This window comes from Micropterus dolomieu, linkage group LG17 (genome assembly GCF_021292245.1).
Source record: "Micropterus dolomieu isolate WLL.071019.BEF.003 ecotype Adirondacks linkage group LG17, ASM2129224v1, whole genome shotgun sequence".
In the NCBI taxonomy this organism is placed as follows: domain Eukaryota; kingdom Metazoa; phylum Chordata; class Actinopteri; order Centrarchiformes; family Centrarchidae; genus Micropterus; species Micropterus dolomieu.
The window spans coordinates 22,253,173-22,274,233 of NC_060166.1; the positions used below are offsets into that span (position 1 = coordinate 22,253,173).

Genomic DNA, 21,061 nt, shown 5'->3' on the forward strand with positions numbered 1-21,061 from the left:
ATTACACTGCCAATTCCTTTTTACAGAAAATTTTGTTCTGCTCTGCCGTGCCACAACAGAATGAAAGTTGCATATATATATATATATGTATATATATATATATACATATATATACACACACACACACACACACACACACACACACACACACACATATATATATACACACACACACACACACACACACACACACACACATATATATATATATACACACACACACACACACACACATATATATATATACACACACACACACATATATATGTATATATATAATAAGAGAACAAAATCTAACTCAGCAAACAGACATAAACACCATCTGACTCCTGCAGCTATCAAAATAAGACAGCTCATTTTGCATTCCTGTACCACACCAGTCTGTCATCTATTTTCAATGATTTGTTTGCTTCTGTTTGACCAAAATACTGTTAAACCAGACAGATTTATCACTGTGTACTTGGATGAAGAGTGTGAGAGGAAGAGTGAAAAGAAGACAGTTGACCTGAACTGAAATAACAGGCTTGCTGATTTCAAAATGAGAGAGCATTTTTGCTGGCACGATTCCTGACTGCACCCAGAAGCACCTCACATTTATTACTTTCTCCCTAAGGAGACGCACCATCTCACACCCACATGAACAAACACACACATCCACACTTTCTTTTCCTCACCAATTAAGTGGCATTTCTTCCCTCTGTTACTTACTTGTTTCGCCCATCTCATATTCACTGTCTCTCAACAGTTCAAAGATGTCCACCTCCAGCTTGCCAGTGGTTGAGCGGTTACTGTTCCTGTTGATGCTGTCTTTGGCCAGCGTGATGGCCAAGCGCTCTCCTCTGCTGCACTCCATAGGGTCATCAAGGATGGCAGCTAACAAGAAGGGAAGGGAAAAGAGTGATGGGTTGTGAGAGTGAGAGAAAAAAAAGATAATAAATAATTATGCCTGCTGGTAAATGATGTTTGAACCTGTGAAGACAGATCATGTACTTAAAGCCTTTTTTCTTCTAGATCTACAATAAAAGTTCAATGCACTGAAAGCTGCTCCCAAGGTGTACGGATTTATTAGCACCAATACTTAGGTGACATTTTGTGCGCACTGCTCTCCATTAATCTAGAGTGCCTACAATGGCTCAGTATTGTTCTTAATGAATCCATATACTTTGTGGCGCAGCAGCTCTTAGTGTGTGGAATACTTTCACTCTGAAAGGGTGAGTGCAATTTAATGTAAATTGTATCGTAAAGATCTGTATGGTAAAAGCTTGAAAGCTTAAAAGCTTTAAAATCGTGCACCTGTTCTAAGATGTGTTCAACTACACAGCAAAAAGAACAAATTCTTAACATAACGTTTACTGCAGCAAGCATTCAAAACATCTGTCGGTTGTTAAGTTTTCAAAGAGGCTGTGTAGAGACTTAAAACTTCAGTCAGAGACACTACAGTGTGTAAGTATACTACAACATTAAATTAGTTTATCACAGAATTTGTCATGTTATAAACTGAGAAATGATTTTGCATGCAAAAATGTATTTGTTGTATTGTAATATAATTATCAGAAAAAGTGATGCCTGTCTTGTATATGGCTAAGCTAAGCCGATTATAAAGGGAGTGGATGTAGATAATGCATTGTTCTCATTTTTTATGCAGCTGTGACCTTTTACAGCACAACAGTGCTTCTTCTTTGTTTCATGTTATTCAGTGTTTCCTGTCTTTGTGTGTTTCCCACCAGTTTTGATTGTCTGTTCTCCTCCTGTCACTACTGTATTTACTTTGTGTGTTCACTTGTCTTGGGCATAATTTGTCCCTGTCTATATATGAAGTGTTCCAGGAACTTCCAGCTGTTTTCCCCAGTGTTTGTTCCTTCTGTTTTTGGACTGTTTCCCTGGACTTTGCCTGTTTATGGATTTTCTGCCTGCCCCCTTTGGATTTGTTTGCCTTTTGGACTATTATTTGGTTTTTCCTGTGCCTGACTACCAGCAAGTCTCTTCGTATTTTGATTTAGACATATTCAGTCATTTGAATTGCACCAGCTCAGCCTCAGTCTGCATTTGGGTTCAGTTCTTGAACTCGTGGCTACCCTGCTTGACAGAATTTGACACAGAGGTGTCAAATTGTCATTGACAATGAAGAAGCCATAGTAAACGTCATCTGTTTACTGTATTATCAAACGGGAAAGAAATGGAATGACGTTTATGCTTTCATTTGTGCTGAATAAATGGCCCATCTTAAATTTTTGATTATCAGTCCAATTATCAGACCACCATGAGCTTGTGATGCTTGACCCCAACAACTCTGTGCTGCATCAATACCCATCTGGGCCATGAGATGTCAATAATGTTTCCAAGATCACAGAAGAGCTTGGCCAATACTGAAATGTTCTGTAATAATTTAAACATTTCACATCAACCACTTAATCAGTTGAATAAACAACAAGTACCTCTAGCTTGCAAAGATGAGACACATCCACTTATGTGATATCATCACAGGGTAGTCACAGCAAGCCAGTATCTACAACCTATTAAAATGCTTTGCTAAGATGCAGAGAGTAGAAGTGAAAGGTCATCCGAGGTTGTACTCATCTCTGTCTGATTAGAAAACTGTGGACAAAGGAATTATTAATTTCTTTATGCACTTAACGGACTCCCTCTTTATCACGTACTGCTGACAACTGCTTAATATGATCACTGGTATATTATTTGGATAGTTTAATATAATCAAAGGCACACATTGTGTAGGCAGGCAAGGGATATCTCCCTGCACTAAGCAGTGAACCAAGTTGTAGTTAATGTGTTGTGCAAAGAGTATGATTTGTTAAGAGTGTAAAACAATCTTCTGAGGACAAGCAGGCATTTTCAATATGGCATTCATTACAGTTTGACATTTTTAGATTATAGAAGACTGCTCTTTATGGCTTCATTATGTGGGGAAAATGCCCTAGTCATCCTATCTGACCAAACTTCTTATACCATATATGTCTTCAGCATTCAGCGCAATCATTATTAAGCATGGTTCCCACAGAGTTTTCAAAATCCCTCAAAGCGGGCACAGCCTTACGTTGGGAAATGCAAGGTTTTAGATTTTTTAAAAACTCAAATATGGTTATCTGACAAGCCAGTAATCATTTGGTCACTGCGTGTGCTGCAGCTCAGTGTGTTGTCAGATGGTAACTCCCTGTGGGGGAGTGGACTTTGGGCTTTTCCACTTTGCAAACTCATTACATGCACAAAACAAGATATATAATACAATAAAGGAAAGTGGAAAAGCCAAAAAGCATAAAATGACCTCTTTAAACACTTCATATTAAATGACAGAGGTATTCAGGAATTGTTTTCAGCTGGACAAGTTTTCATGAATAATATTCGTTAGTATTTGGCCACATCTGAGAATATCTGGTATGACAGTGGAAGCAGCTCTTTAGTCAGGTGAGTTGGTTTAATATTCATTAAAACTTTATGCTTTCATGAATGGCATAGTGTTTCTTATGACATCTGTCTCTATGAGGACGCTTCACTGTCTTTCTATATACTGTAACTTTTTTCCTCACTCTTCCTTTCTTCCTTAAAATGTCTGTCATTACTTTTGTGTTGACATGTTATTTTTTTCGTTCAGTCACTTTACTCTGCTTGATGTTGTTTGAATGTTCATTTGTATTGTATGTCTTGGTGAGCCAAAGAAAAATTTCCATCTCGGTGGACAATAAAGATTTATTCATTCCGTCATTCATTTGTTTTATCTTCTGTTTATCTCATTCATTTCATTTGAGACAATTTTCCTTGACATGAAAAAGTTTCATCGTATTATTTTCTCTCCCAAGGGTGCATCAAAAACATATATCAATATGTGCAGTAAATCACAAGTTAAATGCCTCCATACAATGTGAAAATCTACCCACAAATCACTAGGCAGTGTATGCCTACTGAATGAAATGTATAATTCTGACATGTCTTGGTCTCACAGGAGTTGACATTTGTAAGTGGTCAGTGCATGACAGCTGGCAAACAAGCAGGGCTGTTTTCACACGGGGGAAACATGAGCTGGCCCTTAATCCATCGAAACCAATCAATGAGCAGCCCGCAGGTACACTGAGGCGTAGCGTGCTGTGGACTGTGGAAGAGACACTCAGTGAAAAGTGGGTGTGAAATGAGAATACCTCAGAGATAAAGGCGCATAGCACAGGAAAATTATTGCATGAGGTCTTTTAGCATCGCTCAAAGATGTGATCCTTTTGGAAACATGTCTCAAACTCTGGCTGATTTTAATTCGAACACCATTGAAACTTTAAAGACAAACCGTAACAAATATTATGCACAAACTGGATAAACTCTGCCAACCATAACACTAGTCATGTCCAAAAGACTGAGAGCAATGCAATTTTGTCACCTTTGTTAGAAACTAAAGATGCAACAATTACAATTTTTTTTTTCTTGGCTGATTACAATTTTCTTTCTTTCTAAGAACTATAACTGACAACATACACAGACATTTTTGTAACTTTTCTTTAATGGAAAATAAATTCTTGCTTTCTTTATTAGGATCCCCATTAGCACCAGCATGAGCATAGACTCTTCTCCATTCAATTCTATGTTCACAATAAAACACTGACATTTGATAATGTTTCTCCAAAACTGCACCAGGTTACAGGACATCCTCTCACCCTCACTCAAACATATCTCAAAATAGGGTACTGGACAGAGTTTTGTATAAATAAAATTCAAATGAAAATTAATTGCAGTATAATGCCTAAAGCTACAACGATTAGCTGATTAATCGATTAGTCAATCAAAAGAAAATTCATTGTGAAATATTATCAGCTATCAATGAATCATTTCAGTCATTTTTCAAGCAAAAATGTCAAACATTTGCTGGTTCCAGCTTCTCAAATGTGAGGATTTGCTATTTTTCTTTGTCATTTATATATTTAAACGAAAAGTATTTGGGTTTGTAGACTGTTGATTGGATAAAAGGAGAATTTGAAGATGTCACTTTGGGCTCTGGTAAATTGTGATGAGCATTCTTTGGAATTTTTTCACAGTTTATACAATAATCTATTGATTGTGAAAATAACTGGCAGATTAATCAATAATAAAAGGATTGTTAGTTGCAGCCCTAATAACACTGCTCAGTGTTTCCTTGTGAGGACGAGGGTATACTTGTATATTTTGTTTGAAATTATTTGAAAGAATACATTACTCTATTTCTAGTAGGCTATTTCTTAGTCTCCAATCTTATTTTAGTGTTTACTCACAAACTACTTTAATCTGCTGAACTTGCTTTTCCATTCGGACACACGCACACGCACGCACACACGCGCACATACACACACACACACACACATACACACACACAACACTGAAAATTTGAAACTTCACTTCGTGACCTGTTTTCTAGTCCTTCTGTGTTCTGAATGGACAAACCACAGGAGACAGTTTGGTCTGTGAAATGTGTGTTATTGGAGAGAACTGAAGAACTAATGCTACATGTAAGTCAGAATCAAGGCCTTTGGACCTCAATGTCAGAGGTCCTGCTCTGTGAAAATTAGTAAGGGCCCTTTTGTTGTACATAAAAGGAAAGTCCAAACACAGGCTTGCACTGCCTCAGGAGTCATGGTTTTTGCGATATAAGCACACAGAAGCTTGACGTGTCTCTGGAAAGTGGCAGTGAAGGGTAAAAAACTCATTATCCTTTCGAAGGATCTGCTGGCTTCTCTATTAACTCAATGGCTGCATCTCTTTTTCCATCAGGCCAAGTGCTAAATGCAGATCAAATAAACTAGCTCTTCACCAACTGTACGAGGTAATTAATGGTAATGTGCACCCCAACTCTTGGGCTTTGATTGGGGGAAAGTCATTACCTGATAGGGAGAGGGAGGGAAATGTTCAGAATGACTTGGCCTTTGATGAAATAAATGTTTTTAAAGAATATGGATACTGTAAAGTGATTTAACTTGGCTTTCATTTGAACTAGAATTCAATAGTTTCTATTCAACATCATACACCATGTTGGGCTACCGTTGCACATATGTGCTCTCAGTAGTTATTATTGCCTTGAGTGACAGATCCTCTCACCTCAGGTAAATGAGAAGCTTGAATCTATCCAAGCACACGGATACCAAACATACCAATCTTCGTAGAACTAAATGTGATGAATTGTTTAAGTAATGACATGAAGTGATGCTTATTTTCACAGTGCTTCAAGAGCCTATGGGAGTTAAATGCCTGCTACTTTACGGCTCAATTCAAATGACAAAAATTGTGACAGAGATTGGTATTTGCATGTTTGACATGTTTCTGTTCAGACTAGTTTCAAGCCTCTTCTGGTAAAAATAACTCATACAGCTATTTAAAGTATGCATTGCCCTGCCTAAGACAGAACATATTTTTTATTCAAGACATTAGCCTATATGTTTTTCTGTTTTATATAGTGGAAAAATTAAGATTCCAGTTTTTCTCTTTTTGCTTCTTTTTGCTCAGATACTACTTTCGAATGTCTTGCAAACAAAACTGCAGTGGAAAACATCCATTGGTTATATAATTTTTTTTCTATTAAACTTTGTAGTCATATGAGAAATCAGAAAGTTAAATAAAACCTACTTTTCCTTCTTCATATTACCTTGAGTACCTTTTCCTTGAATTATTCATGAAAATATTTGACCCTCTAAATTGTTCAAAATTGGCACAACTCTGGTACACTCAATTTACAAGTAGAAGTTATGTTTATTTGTCACATTACAACAGGTTGAAAAGTTAAATTAAGTTTGTGACTCTCTCCCTGCTGTGTAGCAGACAATATACAGTAATACAAAAGCAATCATTCATAAAAAGGTAAACAGGAATAAACATTATTCAGTGGAGCAGTGCTAAGGATGAATTTAAGTTTAAAAGTCTCACAGCTTAGGGGGGAAAGTTGCTCTATAGTGACTGTGACTGGGGTGGCTACTGTCCATTAATATCATTTGCGTTTTTCACGCAGTAAGTCCAGGATGTAGTAAAAAGTGGCTTGTCAAAAATTTTTGATAGATAAAGATAAAGATATTAGTAGATTCTTGGTTGTTTATCCCTTAAAAATAAATCCACCTTGTGTGATGTGAAAATATGCACAAATGTGAATGAGCATGTGATGAAGAGACTAGACGGTTCAGTCTGTATAAAAGTATATTTCCATGAAGGATTTAAATGATTAGAATAAATCTGACTGGAATGCAGGGGACAGTGGACAAGGGGCAGACTAATGAATTTGAATCTGGAAATACTAATGTCAGGACTGACACCATTTGCTTTTCAAATTGATCACCTCAGGTGCTCTTTGTTTTGCAAGCTGCATGTCAGGCCTTTAGATTATTCATTGCAAACGTTCCTTTCCCCATATTCTGGCATCAAGTTCTACTTCAGCAACTTCATTAGAGGTCTGCTTGTTTTGGTGTAGCTGGCTGATTAGTCCACCCTATCGTGTTCAGGAGGGATCAGATTTGTTTTTCCTGAAAACATGCCAACACACAGAAACAGAGCTGTGTACTAATGCAAGTTAGTAGAGAGCTTAATGACAGCATCAACTAAGAAGCCACAGTCGAACAGGCCATGCACTTGGTTGACTTTTAAAAACACAAAATAACAAAGCAGCTCATTAGCTAATCAAACTCTCCTGTGGGACACTGACTCTTGAAACTTTACCTATAACCCTCCCCATCAATGTCATCACCATCATTCCTCTTTTTTTTGCTTCAATATGCCAGATTTGATTCACTGGTTCAGGTATCAACCACCGGATAGTTCAAACCTTGATATTACAGCAGTGTTTCCCACAGGATTTTAAGAGAGGGCCTTGGACCCTCTCACCGGTTCATGCCTCCCGCAAGAAAGTTTTTTACATTTTTAAGTTTAATGCATTAATTTGGTGCAAAATTAAGAAGCTATCTATGAAGAATTTGGTACGCTTGTAAACAATGTTGTGCTCTAATAAACTATTTGATCATAAACCCATTGTATAGCTATAAATGGTGATGAAACAGCAACAAAAGTCAACAAATTTATTTAATGTTTTCCCAAAAACCCTGAATCAAAGAATAGAAGACAGAATAAGTAATTTCCCTAACATTTTATTGTTGTTTTTTTTAACTTTTATTGGACACATGTAATATGTTTTATATTTTCTGTGAAAATAATCCTTTTTATATACAGTCTACGATATAATCCAATTAATCTTATTTCCATGCTGTATAGACACCTTATTTTGAAAACTGGGTGTTGTGTGTATCCTCGCGCCTCCAACCAGAGTCCGAACTTGATAAATAATGTTTTGTGTGGTTCTCGTATTGCGTAAAATGAAGACTTCACAGCCTCTCTTCAGGTAGGACCTCATATGGCAACACTTGTCTTTGTAAAGAGAGAAACTGACAGGATAAAGTCGCTAACCTGCCTGTCAGCTCGCACTGGTCCGTTACAGTGGATTTACCATGAAGGCTTTAATACGTGTGCGCTCCAAATGTAGGCGTGGCTAGCTTAATCGCCTTCTCACAAACAAGTGACTGAAACAGGCCGTTACTGTAGTTACCTCAAAAGAAAAGTGGTTGTCTCGAGTCGGAGTGTGGGAGCGTGCACGGAGCAGCGGCCACAAAACACATTAGAGGTCTGTAATATATTATGAGATGTAAAAATATTTTTAGGGTTCATTTTGAAACTATGGCGGAGCAAATTAGACTATGGCGGGCCGCCATGGTCTTGTTAATTAATGGGAAACACTGTTACAGATATTATATAGAAAACCTGTGTCTGATTTGTACTGAAACCATAGCACTCAAACAAAGGCTGCAATTCAAATATAGACTTAAATATATATACACGACTTCTAGAAATGTAAGGTTGTGGACCTCACAATTGGAAAATGCAAAGAGCTGTCCTCTGTCTGCACCTCCATCCCGCTGCCTTTTAGTATAATGGGTTTGTAGATTTCGCCCTCTTTTCACCAAAGGGACTGAGTAGGGCAATTAAAATAAAAAATGTTTTTCTTTCAGCGGTGACATACAAGTAATGTCAAGGTTGTGTCAGTAAATTGTACTTCATTTTGTCTATTTGATTTCCAACTAAAAGGTCAGTCTTCATTTTCTTCAAAGAGCATACCAACACACATACTATACTGTTAAAAATCCATCCAGTCTCCCTTTCATTTCAAAGACATCATTACTGGTGCTTATTCCTATTGCGATCGTCTTTTTTTTATCTGTGTAAATAACTTTGTGAATCAAAAACTAAACTAATTTGTTATTTTCAACATTCTATAAACAACATTTCTAATTTATTTGATGGTTGCTTTGACGTTAATTAGCAGAGGCAGTAGACAGCTAGATATTCTCTGTTTATTTGTGAGTGTGTACCTGTGTGTGTGTGTGTGTGTGTGTGTGTGTGTGTGTGTGTGTGCCTAAACGCCCAAGCACTTGTGTATGTCAGCAGATGAAAATGCCATGCGTCATGCTTGTCTACTAGCTGTTTTATTCACTAGGAGCAGCATGACTGCGAACTATACCAAAGCCAATCTGTCTGCTTGTCTGACGGCATGGCAAATGCAATTGCTAGTTCTACACTTTAATCAATCTCATCCGTAAGCCCTGTGGTGTGCACTACCGAAGGAAGCAGAGGTGCTATCTTACATAATTAGAAAGCCTTGCTCACGGAAGACCTGGCGACAAGAAACTGATTTCCTGGTGTCACATTATATAATTAAAGCCCCCACACACACCTATCATAATGTGTGCGAGTGGACTGATGTGTTAAAGTGGCCATATCATGCTTTTGGGGTTTTCCTTTAGTGTGTTATGTATCTTTTTGTGTTTATCTGCAAGTTACAAAGCCCAAAGAGGGGTGGCGATGGAGCAGTAGATAAGATCCATGAGGCGTGCGACCGCTGACATACACTCACCGGCCACTTTATTAGGTGGGTAAGACTAACAGCTAATCAGCCAATCACATGGCAGCAACTCAGTGCATTTAGGCATGTAGACGTGGGGTCTGCACTATGAAGCAGGATTTGAGCTTATAGAGGAAACTTTAGGGTTAACCATGGGTTTTCAGAACCGCGATGGTAGTTCACTACTTACCGGTGTAGATCACCATGGTTAACTTACGCTGTGAACGGCTGTTCCAGATAAGAGATCAACTCTATAAAAACACTGCCTACTGACCAATAAGAGATCAGCTCTATAAAAACACTGCCTACTGACCAATAAGAGATCAGCTCTATAAAAACACTGCCTACTGACCAATCGGCTCTCTTGGAAAATGACCATCCGTAGAAGATCCCACAAACTATTTTATAGGCTGCTTTTATGTTTGCCGCAGTGATGCGGAGAAACTTTTGTAAAGCGATATAACACTACAGAGACTGATCGAAGTAGGCTATTAAAGCCTTGTAGGCTTATACTTGTACAATAAGCCTACTTAGGGTTTTGAAATGTGTTTTATTTATTTTTTTTCATTTTTCTTACGTGAGGCTGAATATACATTAATATGAATGTGTTTAGTTTAGGTTATAGAGACTGTTATGTAGCACCCCACTTTTTGGGCGCAGGTAATGTGGTGAGCTTTCAGTAAATGTGACTCGACCACTATTTGAGCGCCTTTCATAGCATGAATGGATTTTCAGTTTTGCTGCATTATGAAGTTTATCTAGAACAATGTTTTGGAACAAATTTGAGTGTGTTAAATAAATTAATCTGAGTTTTGAAGTGACGAGAAGTTCGTAAAAGTGAGGTGAAAACAACCACAGGCTTTTAATATGGAAACGCCGATACACATCAGAGCTGAAAGAATAGGGCTAGACGCCCTAAGAACACATTAAATCAACGCCTTCATATTAAGCTGCATTTCGACCAAAGGAACTATTCCCCGGAACTAGGAACCTTTGGAGGAACTCACTGCGTTCCTACCAGAGGGACCAGGGTCTAAATGTAGTTCTGGGGTCTTCATTTTACCCCCTAAAAAGACCCTGCTCGGGGGGAAGCTCTGCCTTGCACTGAATTTCTGAATGGGCGAGTAGAGGCTACTGGCTTTAACTGGAGAATGTCGAGTGTTTGTCTGCTACTGCTCCTCTCTTTTCCACCATTGTTTGCAAACCAATAAATCACAATCAGCAGTCAAATAGCACACGTCTCGCCACTGTCTGAGATCAATTGTCGGCATTAAATGTAAATAGCAGCCAGCCTGGGTGTGTTTACAGCGAACAGCTGATGGAGTTACTACTGGGTCTAGAGTTGTTGTTTTTAAGTTATTAGTCAGGAAGTTTCTACACAGAGCTGAAGTCGGTCTCCCCTTCAAAACCAGCTGAACAGCTGATTACAGCAGGTAATAAATCTTGTTAAAATCACATTCCTCCGATGCTCAGGCGACACAGATGTGAGTCCTGCAGCTTGTCTTTTAATAACCTTCCAAACTGTCGCACTTTTATTTTTGTGTTGTTTTATTTGTGCTGGAGTTATTTTAAGAACTTGATGGTTTTATCCAGTTTGTTATCCACACATGTCTCACGGCTGTCCGCCTGAGATCGTATGTCACACATTTATAGCTGGGAAACAGCAGCCAGCGTTCAGCAGTGTGTTTACAGCGCAGCTGATGAAGTTACGCTAAATACTGGGTCAGAAGTTGTTGTTTTGAGTTTTCATTAGTGAGGAAGTTTCTACAAGGAGACGAAGTCGGTCTCCTCTCCAAAACAAGCGGAACAGCTCATTACAGCAGGTAAAGCCCGTTAAACATCCCGTTCCTCCGACGCAGGTGGACACAGACATGTGCTGCGAGCTGATCTGCAGCTCTTGTTGGCTGGAAATGTTGTAATAACCTTCCAAACTGTCGCAATTTTATTTTTGTGCTGCTTTCTCTGTGTTGGAATTATTTTAATAACTTTATGGCTTTATCCAGTTTGTTATTAAATGTGTAATGAACTTTATCACGTGTCTCTTTATTATAGCTCCCACACAAAAAAGCTGCTTTAATGGTCAAGCTAAGCCTATAGTTTGTCATTATATTCCAGTCAAATCTGATGTTCATTTATAAATGTTGCTCATGGATATTGGTTACAAATAATGATGCCTGTGCATCGCTGTGTACAGACAGGCCTACAGCCTACGTCAGCTGGTTAATTTGCCTAATCTTCGCAGGTCGTTAGACCACAGTGGAAATTCACACAACAGTGGGCTGAAGGGACCTTTTTGTTCCTTGAAAATAGACCTGGGGATGAAAAGCGCCTTTATAGACCACGCCTGTTCATTTAGGCCTTTACACTGTCAGCAATTTTCTGTCTTCCTGCCTGTGTCAGCTGCAGCTATGTAACTTAGACTATGTCTATTTGTCTAATAGGCCTATTACAGTTTGCTCTTCGTTTGTAAAATATGACGCTCTGCTGCCAGTAGACAGTGGATTGGGAAACCCTGGGTAAACTTACCGAGTTGATAACCAGCTTTGTGGGACCGTTTATCCTGATAGCAATTGTTAGGTTAGTGAAGCCAGATATTGAAAGGATATCCTGGGTACGTTGAACTCGCTTCAAGGTACAGGCCCCTCGTCAAGACAGCTTGCTGAAGTTCAAACCGAGCATCAGAATGGGGAAGAAAGGGGATTTAAGGGACTTTGAATGAAGCTTTGTTGTTGTTGGTGCCAGACGAGCTGGTCTAAGTATTTCAGAAACTGCTAATCTACTGGGAAGAACAGGAAACTGAGGCTACAATTCTCACAGGCATGGATCCATCCTGCCTTGTATCAACGGTTCAGGCTGGTTCAGGGTAGTGGTGTAATGGTGTGGGGGATATTTTCGTTTAAACGCAACAGACTAACCTGACTATTGTTGCTGACCATATCCATCCCTTTATGACCACAGTGTACCCATCTTCTGATGGCTACTTCCAGCAGGATAATGCACCATGTCACAAACCTCAAATCATCTCAAACTGGTTTCTTTAACATGACACACGCTCTAATTGGTTGACCAATCACAACAGAGTGGGCTCTTAAGGTAACTAAAACGGAGCGTTTCAGATAGAGGGCAAATAGAGGTACTGCAGCAATGATAAAAGCAATTTGTTTTTTGAACATGAAAACATGTACACCGGTGGTCAATGGGGGAATAGTCAGAACCATAAACGTAGATAACAATTGGGCGCAGTCAATAATTACGATAATTTGTGTTAAAATCAACATGTTTGTGATTAAAAAGAAGCCAGTTCCTCTGGGTCAGCGAATATAAAAGCCATCAACAGAGAAGCACATGGGGGAGTGCTGCCTTTGTCTTCCAACTTCCTTGTACAAAGAACCTGCGAGGGCTGATGACAAAGAGCAAATGGCAACATTGAGATAAAGACGTGATAATTAGAAAGGCGTTATCTTACAGTTCCTATTGATGGTTTCTGACAGCATTTCTCCACAGACCACCATTCGCCATATTGGCTAAAACAAGAGGGACATTGGAGAATAAATCTTCTGAAGTTACAGCCAGGTCAAGTAATTATCAAATAATAACACCATTATACCAATATGAGCAACAAATGATAATGTTTTGGTTGACAATATAGATTTTTAAATACCGACACACCAGTGTCACCCTATGAACTGATCAATGTGACCTGCAAAATAAAAGCATAAATACTCCATTGTGGAACATACTGTAACCTTAACAGGTTTGTCTACTGTATTCACATTTTCTCAAAAATCAAGGTTATGTTGGATTTAAATGAAAGTGGGAGGTAAAACGAGAGCATATACTGTTAGACTGTGTCCCAGGACACACTGCACTGAGGTTGTGGATGTGAAAGACAGGGTAGTGACAGCTGTCTCAGATAATAATCGCTGGTTGTATGTGTAATGTATTACCGTACAATGTATTCTCTTGTGTGCAATTTACATGTCAGCCTGCATGTGTGCACATCAAGTGTATCTATTATATGGTATACATTTATGATCTGAGTTATGAATTATAATGAACAGAAGATCTTATTCAGCATATCTGTGAAACAGGACTTTTGGGAAGGTGAACGTGTGTGTATGTGTGTGTGCGCGCATTGTACACATTTGTGTCTTGGGAATAATTGTTTGTATAGTGACACTCCCTATTTAATTTCTGCTCCACTAAAACTTATTACCTGGCACCACTGCAGAACCACATAGCTTTAAAACAGCCAAGTGCAAATACACAACTAGCTGATGCAATACAACAGAGGCTTTAGCAGCTGCGGAATCTGCTGAGGTTTATGCAGAAACACTCAGGAATGGCAGCTGTAACTTTTAACAGCCAATTTTACTAACACAATAGTCAATCCAAAATCCAATCAAACTCAAGATCACACAACATAAAAAATCACTATATAATAAATAAATGGTTATTACGTTTGAAGAGGTCATCCTGTCTCTTATTGTTCTTGATTGCAATGAAAACAGCTGCAAATGTGGTTTGAAGAGCAATGACACTTCACTCAACAAGCAAAAAGATGCACAGACGCCATGTGTGACAGGCTTAAGGTTTTATACTAACATGCAAAAGAAAAAAACATCCTATTTGGCACAAATACATGCAGATGTGTCAAAATGCTGCAGATATTGACATAAAACACTAAAGATCCAGTGGATGCACCAAAATATTTGCTGCATGTTATTGTTAGGACATTAGGACCAACAGAGTTTTGCCAGTGGCTGCACAAGGACATCAGATAAATTGAAAGCACAGAAGTTGTTTACAGAAGGGTTCCACCTATGGGACACTGCCAATGTCAGAATGGTTACAGGACATCCACAAAGCATAAAATGCAGCCAGTGGAGAACCTGTCACATGAGCACTCAGATTGATGAAAACGGACATGGCTAGGTGGGTTAGGGAGTGGCGGATACCAAATGAGAAAAACCAGCAGTGTGAATGGCTAGCTCAGCATTAACATGTTGGGCCATAAGTTTATCCTCCTGTGTGTATACAGCGCAGCCTCATCTTTTATTTCATCCACTGACAGACTGATGCTGCTATTTGTTCAATTCCACTCCCACTGGGTTGGAAACGTCTGAAAGCACTTCATCAGGGCAAAGTAGCCCGCCTACTTGTATTTCTCTTGGATCAGCTGAGCCAACGCTCCAAAACCTGATGTCTTCATGCCGACTAATGGCCATCCATTCTCAGCAGCTGTTGGCAAACATTTCAACATTACAAAGAATGGGTTATTTCTGACAGCGTGGTGATAGAGAATAAGCAATGGTTGTCATGGAAAGACAGCAGTGAGTATGATTCATTGTACCCAGGCCACACTGGCGTGGGCTTGTCTCCAACACTGCAGGCACACTGGGTGTCTCTTCCTTGCACCAAAAATCTCAAGTTCATGAGATGAAGCTTGCTTTGCAGTGAGGGTGGCTGCCACCTCACAGCCACACGGTTGGCATTTGCAGGAGTGTTTTAAGATCAACTGAGTAGAAAAAAAATTATACCTTTAGCACATCCTTTTGTACTAACTGAAAACGATGGCTACCCTACATCTCTCGTGTCATTCAGCACAAACACATTTAAGCTTCATTCAAATAGACAGACTTAGACATTCCACTGGGCCCACAAAGCACTTTATATGTTTATAGAATGCCATGGGACAGTGCACAAATACAAATGTCTGATAATAACTTAACAGGCATTTAGACTGAAAACAGCACTGTGTTGTAAATATGAAAGGGGCTGAGCTGGTGGGGGCATGGTGATGTGCCGCTGAGGCAATGAAATACAAGGCAGATTTGCGTAATAAATCCATGAGTTTGACAGCTTATCAGATGCCAAAACACTGCAGTACTATAGTACTATGGGATACAATTATCAGGTAAATGGAAGAATTTCACCATTATTGTTACAAAGTGCTCTAGCAGGAATGTGCGCTTACACATATTTGATTGGCCAATGCAGCGCCGTGCGGGATGACATAGCAGTGTGTTATGACAAAAAACAGGCTTTCTTTTGCTGGACTACCCTGCCTACATTGCCACATTAACCGACAATTAGGTGTGACATTCACAGCAGAGTTTTTTATTTCAAGATTATGGCCAATCACTCACTGGGGATGACGTGAGTGGATTGTGAACATTAACAGTAACAGCTGCCTGATGGCAAAGACCTGGCAGAAAATCACCTTGTGATAGTAAATTTTAGTGCTCACCTTCTTGATTGGGTCAGTCCTGAAAACACAAACAAAAAACAAACTTACAGGAGTTACTTTTACTGTGATCAGGCTGCCGACAACACCTGACTCCCCTTGCTGGTTGACAGCTCTATCATTGTCATGGGCGTGACGCTCCAATTCTATTCAGGAATCAGGATTTAGGGAAAATGGAAGTGGCAGTAGCGAAAGAAAGCCATGAGAAAAAAGGAAAAAGAACATTCATTCCTTCATGGAAGGATGAATCCCCCTGGGTCAAACATGACGACAGAAACAGAAATATGCATTGCGTGGTGTGTTGCCAGCTCCTGTCAAAGCTGGACACGACAGAGAAGATCATTCTTTAACGGCTGTAAAACCTCTGGAGGGCCATGACAAGAGTCGGTAACACAGACAGACAGATCCCAATTCCACCACTTTATGAATATTTGTACTGTTTAAATACATAAATTAAAGCAATTTTATAAGTCACATCCCAATTAAAGCCACAGGGGAAGAAAATGTTAACACTGAACTCTGACAGTGCTGGTTACATTTGATAAACAGTAGAAAAAGAAAGTATTGTTTTTGAATAAAGTTGTAAAAGGATATGCATTTGTGTGTGGGGGTGTTAATGAGCCTTTAAATTGTTTCTTTTTCTTCAGTACATTGGTAACCCTGAGCAACAGCACCTCAACTGGATGTATATTCAGTCCCTTCAGTGCTCCAGCTCATATTATACAAAATAATAGCTTTGTGTCTGTGAAGTTCTCTGATGGGGGCAGATAAAAACTCAATCACAGCCACCAGGTGCACGGCCTGTGGTTCAACTTCCCATCAATTCTCAGGACAACTTCCCCCCGTCTCTCATACACACATGCTCAGACATCCAGACAAAAAAGTCAAAGTAATGGGCCCTTCTGACTAAAATGAAAGGGATGGGAGGAGGAAAGCTGGAAGTAAATGCCAAAAGTTCATTTTAACTCAGTCTCAATGACAATGAAAATGAATGATAGTTTGGACTGATAGTTTGGAGTGACAGACGCGGGAGGAGGAAAGAGATTTAAAGGGTTAGTTATAGACTGACAGAAATAGAAAAAGACTGACAGGAAGAAATGGTGATAGAGTGAAAACCCTGGGCAGACCTGTTGCAACAAGTAACAGACTTGTGACAAGACTGTGACAGAGAAAGACAGCAAGATGGCTGACACACTGTTGGAGTGTGATGTCTGTGGCACAAGGATATGGACGACGGTGATGATGATGATAGTGAGGAGGAGGATGATGGTTATTATGATGAAAACAGCGGCGATGTGGCGGTTGTAGTTCAGCTTCTGGACCCAAGGGATGGGAGACAGGCAGGTGCGCGGGCTGGCAGGCAAGCAGACAGTGAGTCCTGGGGGAAATCCAGCTCTCAGTGGGTGTCATTACCTGTCAGTCAGCATATCTCCCTCAACAGGCCTGGCCTACAGATAGATTCACTGGCATGTAATTGTCTGGAAGGTCAAGGGAGACCAGCGGACGTTTTGATGAGAGGAACGGGAGGAGAGGTTAAGAGGGAGGAAAGAAACAGAGCAATGCTGATGACAGAAAGAAAGAAGGGAGCTTTTTAACGGACATCAGCTAGTGAGAAGGAAAGGAAGGAAATGCTTGTCACCTCCTAACTACTGATTGTTACTACAATAATATATGTTCTGTAATGGTGTTTAATACACAACATACCAAAACTTACAGACTGCTGACCAAAAATAGCCATGTACAGGCTGAGAAGAGCCTTTGGCATTTTGACATGGTAGTTTAACCTGCAGTAAACTGACCTTTATTATTCAAGACAATGCCTTACACTGGATGACAGGAGCACTTCTTTCTTAACAGTATGATAGACAGACCTCATTCATGCAAAGGTCAGACAGATCCACAAGCAAAGGATGCCACTACTAATACAAAGACACTCACGCACACAGAAGTGGGCAACAATGATGATATGGTAAAATGACTTGTGAGAGGAGAAAGTTGCTTCTCTATTCAGTGGACAGATTGGAAGCATGCAGCCAGACACAACCTCTGGTGAATCAAAAGTTTCAAACGCTAAATCCATAATTACCAAATAGCTGTTTCCTGTATCTGTGACAGCCTTGGATGTGACAGTCTGGGGATATGGACAGACGTTCAGCCACTCATATTGGCACCCCAGGGGGCCAATGCTCATCCTGTCGCTTAAGGGCAATGCTACAGTATATTCCACCACAAGAAAAGGATGCATCTAATATTTTTCCAACAAACTTTAGATGAAACCACATCATTGCAATTTGACGAAAGCCTTAGCGCCTGCATTCCCATGGAATCCACGGAAAGTATATCAGCTACAGTAGCTTGTAAATGAACAGTTCAGTTCAGTGTGCTTTATTGGCATTAACTTTTCTTTTAAACAGTGTTGCCAAAGCAGTTTCAACCAAATCAAAAAAAGTTGTCATTTAAATATGGCATAACAAGATTAATCGAATCAAGGCTATTCAATTTATCAGTTATAAATTACAAAAAACAAACCAAAATAACAAATACAGATAAAACATAATCCACAAATAAAAGTGAACAAGATATAACTTGCCATGCAGCGAATGTTAAGTGCAACAGTTTGCAGGGTCACTCGCTGTCCCTCAGGTTTTGACACAGGGCCACATACCTGGCAGCAAGGTTTGCTATATGTCCTTCTCCTAGGATTATGCTTAATTTATTGTTATCTTCAAGATCTTTGAAATCCGGTATTAATAGATGGAAATTCACAAAATATTTCTCTCTTATGCTTCTATATTTATCACATTTCGGGAGAAAGTGTATCTCTGTCTCCACCTCACCTGTTGTACAGTGCTCACATACTCTATATTCTTTTGGTAACCGTAACTTTTATGTCTCCCTTTTTCAATTGCCAGGGTGTGGTCAAGGAGTCTGTACTTGGTAAGAAGCTGCCTCTGTTTCATATCTCTGACAGCAGAGAGATATCCAGCCATTTCATAATCTCTGTTTAGGGCCAGATAACATTGTAGTTTGTGTTGTTTTTTTGTCTCTTTTTCCGAGTGTTCCAAATAAGTATTTTTGCTTTGAGTGATCATTTGGTTCATTACTCTAATTGGTGTTTGTACATACAATGTTTTTTTTTATGCTTTCTTCAAATTCAGATTCTACAGTCCATACGTTTGTCTCTGGATTATGCCTCATGTCTTGTTTTGGATTCATGGATTATTCACCTGTCTTGTTATGGATAATGGACAATCGTGTTTTAGACTTTCCTCATCACATATAGATGCAAAAAGGGCATTTGTAACCTTGCTCTCAATCACTAATTTCTCTCTCCCATTCCCCTCACTGTCTTCCTCTATTTCTTTCTCTCTCTCTTACACACTGGCATGTCCTCACACTCTGAGTGATGGTCACTGCACATGAAGTATCGACTTTCTATCATCATTTCAACAGGGCAGGCAGGGACACTGCTAAAGTCGTGGACTCTGCGAGCATCCATCACCCAAAGAGACAAAACCAAAGCTCCTTAGGCCCTTCAACAGTATTAGCACTGATATGTACTGGATACCCCCGATACAAGCTCACAGTCATATTTCTCTTCCCCTCTCCTTCTCTCTTGATTTCCTTTGCCATGTTAAAGGAGGACAAAAAAGAAAAAAAAGATACGCTTCATGGCCATTCATCACTCCTAATCTGATCCAACCAACATGCATTGTTGATTAAGCAAAAGTTTTTGGATGAAAACTTTTATGAAAACATTTTTACCCATCCAAAAAAGAAGCCGGGATCACATTACCATTAGAATGTTTCATAGCTTGAATGAAAGCAGAGAAATTAACTGAAAAACATATTTCTATAGAGCCACAATGGATCAACATATAGTGATTTAATCAGCTATACTCCAATTTGAAGGGAAACAAGAATCAAATGAAAAATACTAAAAGCAGAGGGAACTGTGAGATAATTTAAGGTTTATAAATCTATACTCAGCATTAAGTAGTATCAGCTAGATTGGATTATAAATGGTCTGAGAGACAGATACTAGTGAGGCTGCATTAATCGGTACATTGATGGTGTGAGACATTCAAACTGGGCTTCAGGGAAACTAAGCTCTCCTCGTGAGACTTTGGAAAAGACTTCAAAGATAAAGAGGCGGAAGGGAACACAGAGATGTATAGAGAAGAGGCATGGAGAGATGTCCAGAGGGAGGAAGAACAAGACAAGTCATTTGGAAGTGTTGGGGTGTTGAGCGGGGGGAGAATGTATCTGAAGGCATCCAAAGTTCCCATAGCCTAGCCTAATAAAACTCTAGGGAGAACAAACATGGACTCTGTGACAAGTACAGTGTGTCGGTCGGTGCCTGCATACATGTGTGTCGTCATCATCCTCTCATAGCCACTGCTGTACGTCTAGGGAGCTCATGCCCTTTGCTTCTACAGCCACAGTACCCCAGTGCTTTTGTCTCTCCATGACTGTATGGTGCTTCAACAGAAGGCCACTTCTGCCTCATTATACCTGCACCTAAACAGCACACGGTAGCCAGATGGGTAGGTGTGGTCCCGGAGGCCACCTAAAGTGACCACTGCACCTTTCGATTGCTTACAAACACACACACACACACACGCGCACGCACTCACGTTTATTCCATAATGTATTTCCCCTTACCCTAACCTTAACTCTTACCCTAACTCTAACGTAATTGTAACCTGAACCCTAAAACCGACCCTCAAACCGTCCCCACCGGGATATAAAAACATGAAACACACACACACACACACACACACACACACGCACAGCTCTATAAACGAGGCCTGAATGTTGAATAAGGTGTAGATTTGTTATCATGCAGGCATGGGCTAGAGAGGTTTCCCTAGTGAACATACTAGGAGGGTTAACAATGCAACTTGTAGACCCCGAGG

At 39.7% G+C, this 21,061-nt stretch overlaps 1 protein-coding gene across 11 annotated transcripts in view; it reads right to left on the reverse strand.

Moving 5' to 3' along the window:
- Nucleotides 1-21,061, reverse strand: part of grik4 (glutamate receptor, ionotropic, kainate 4) — a 353,258-nt gene that overhangs the window by 126,553 nt on the left and 205,644 nt on the right. For all 11 annotated transcript variants that reach the window (XR_006828758.1, XM_046073785.1, XM_046073784.1 and 8 more), the window contains one exon: nt 709-873. Coding sequence is in view for 10 of the 11 variants with exons in the window: in XM_046073785.1 (XP_045929741.1) it covers nt 709-873 (165 nt within the window). In the remaining variant the exon portion in view is untranslated. The remainder of the gene's footprint in view (nt 1-708; nt 874-21,061) is intronic.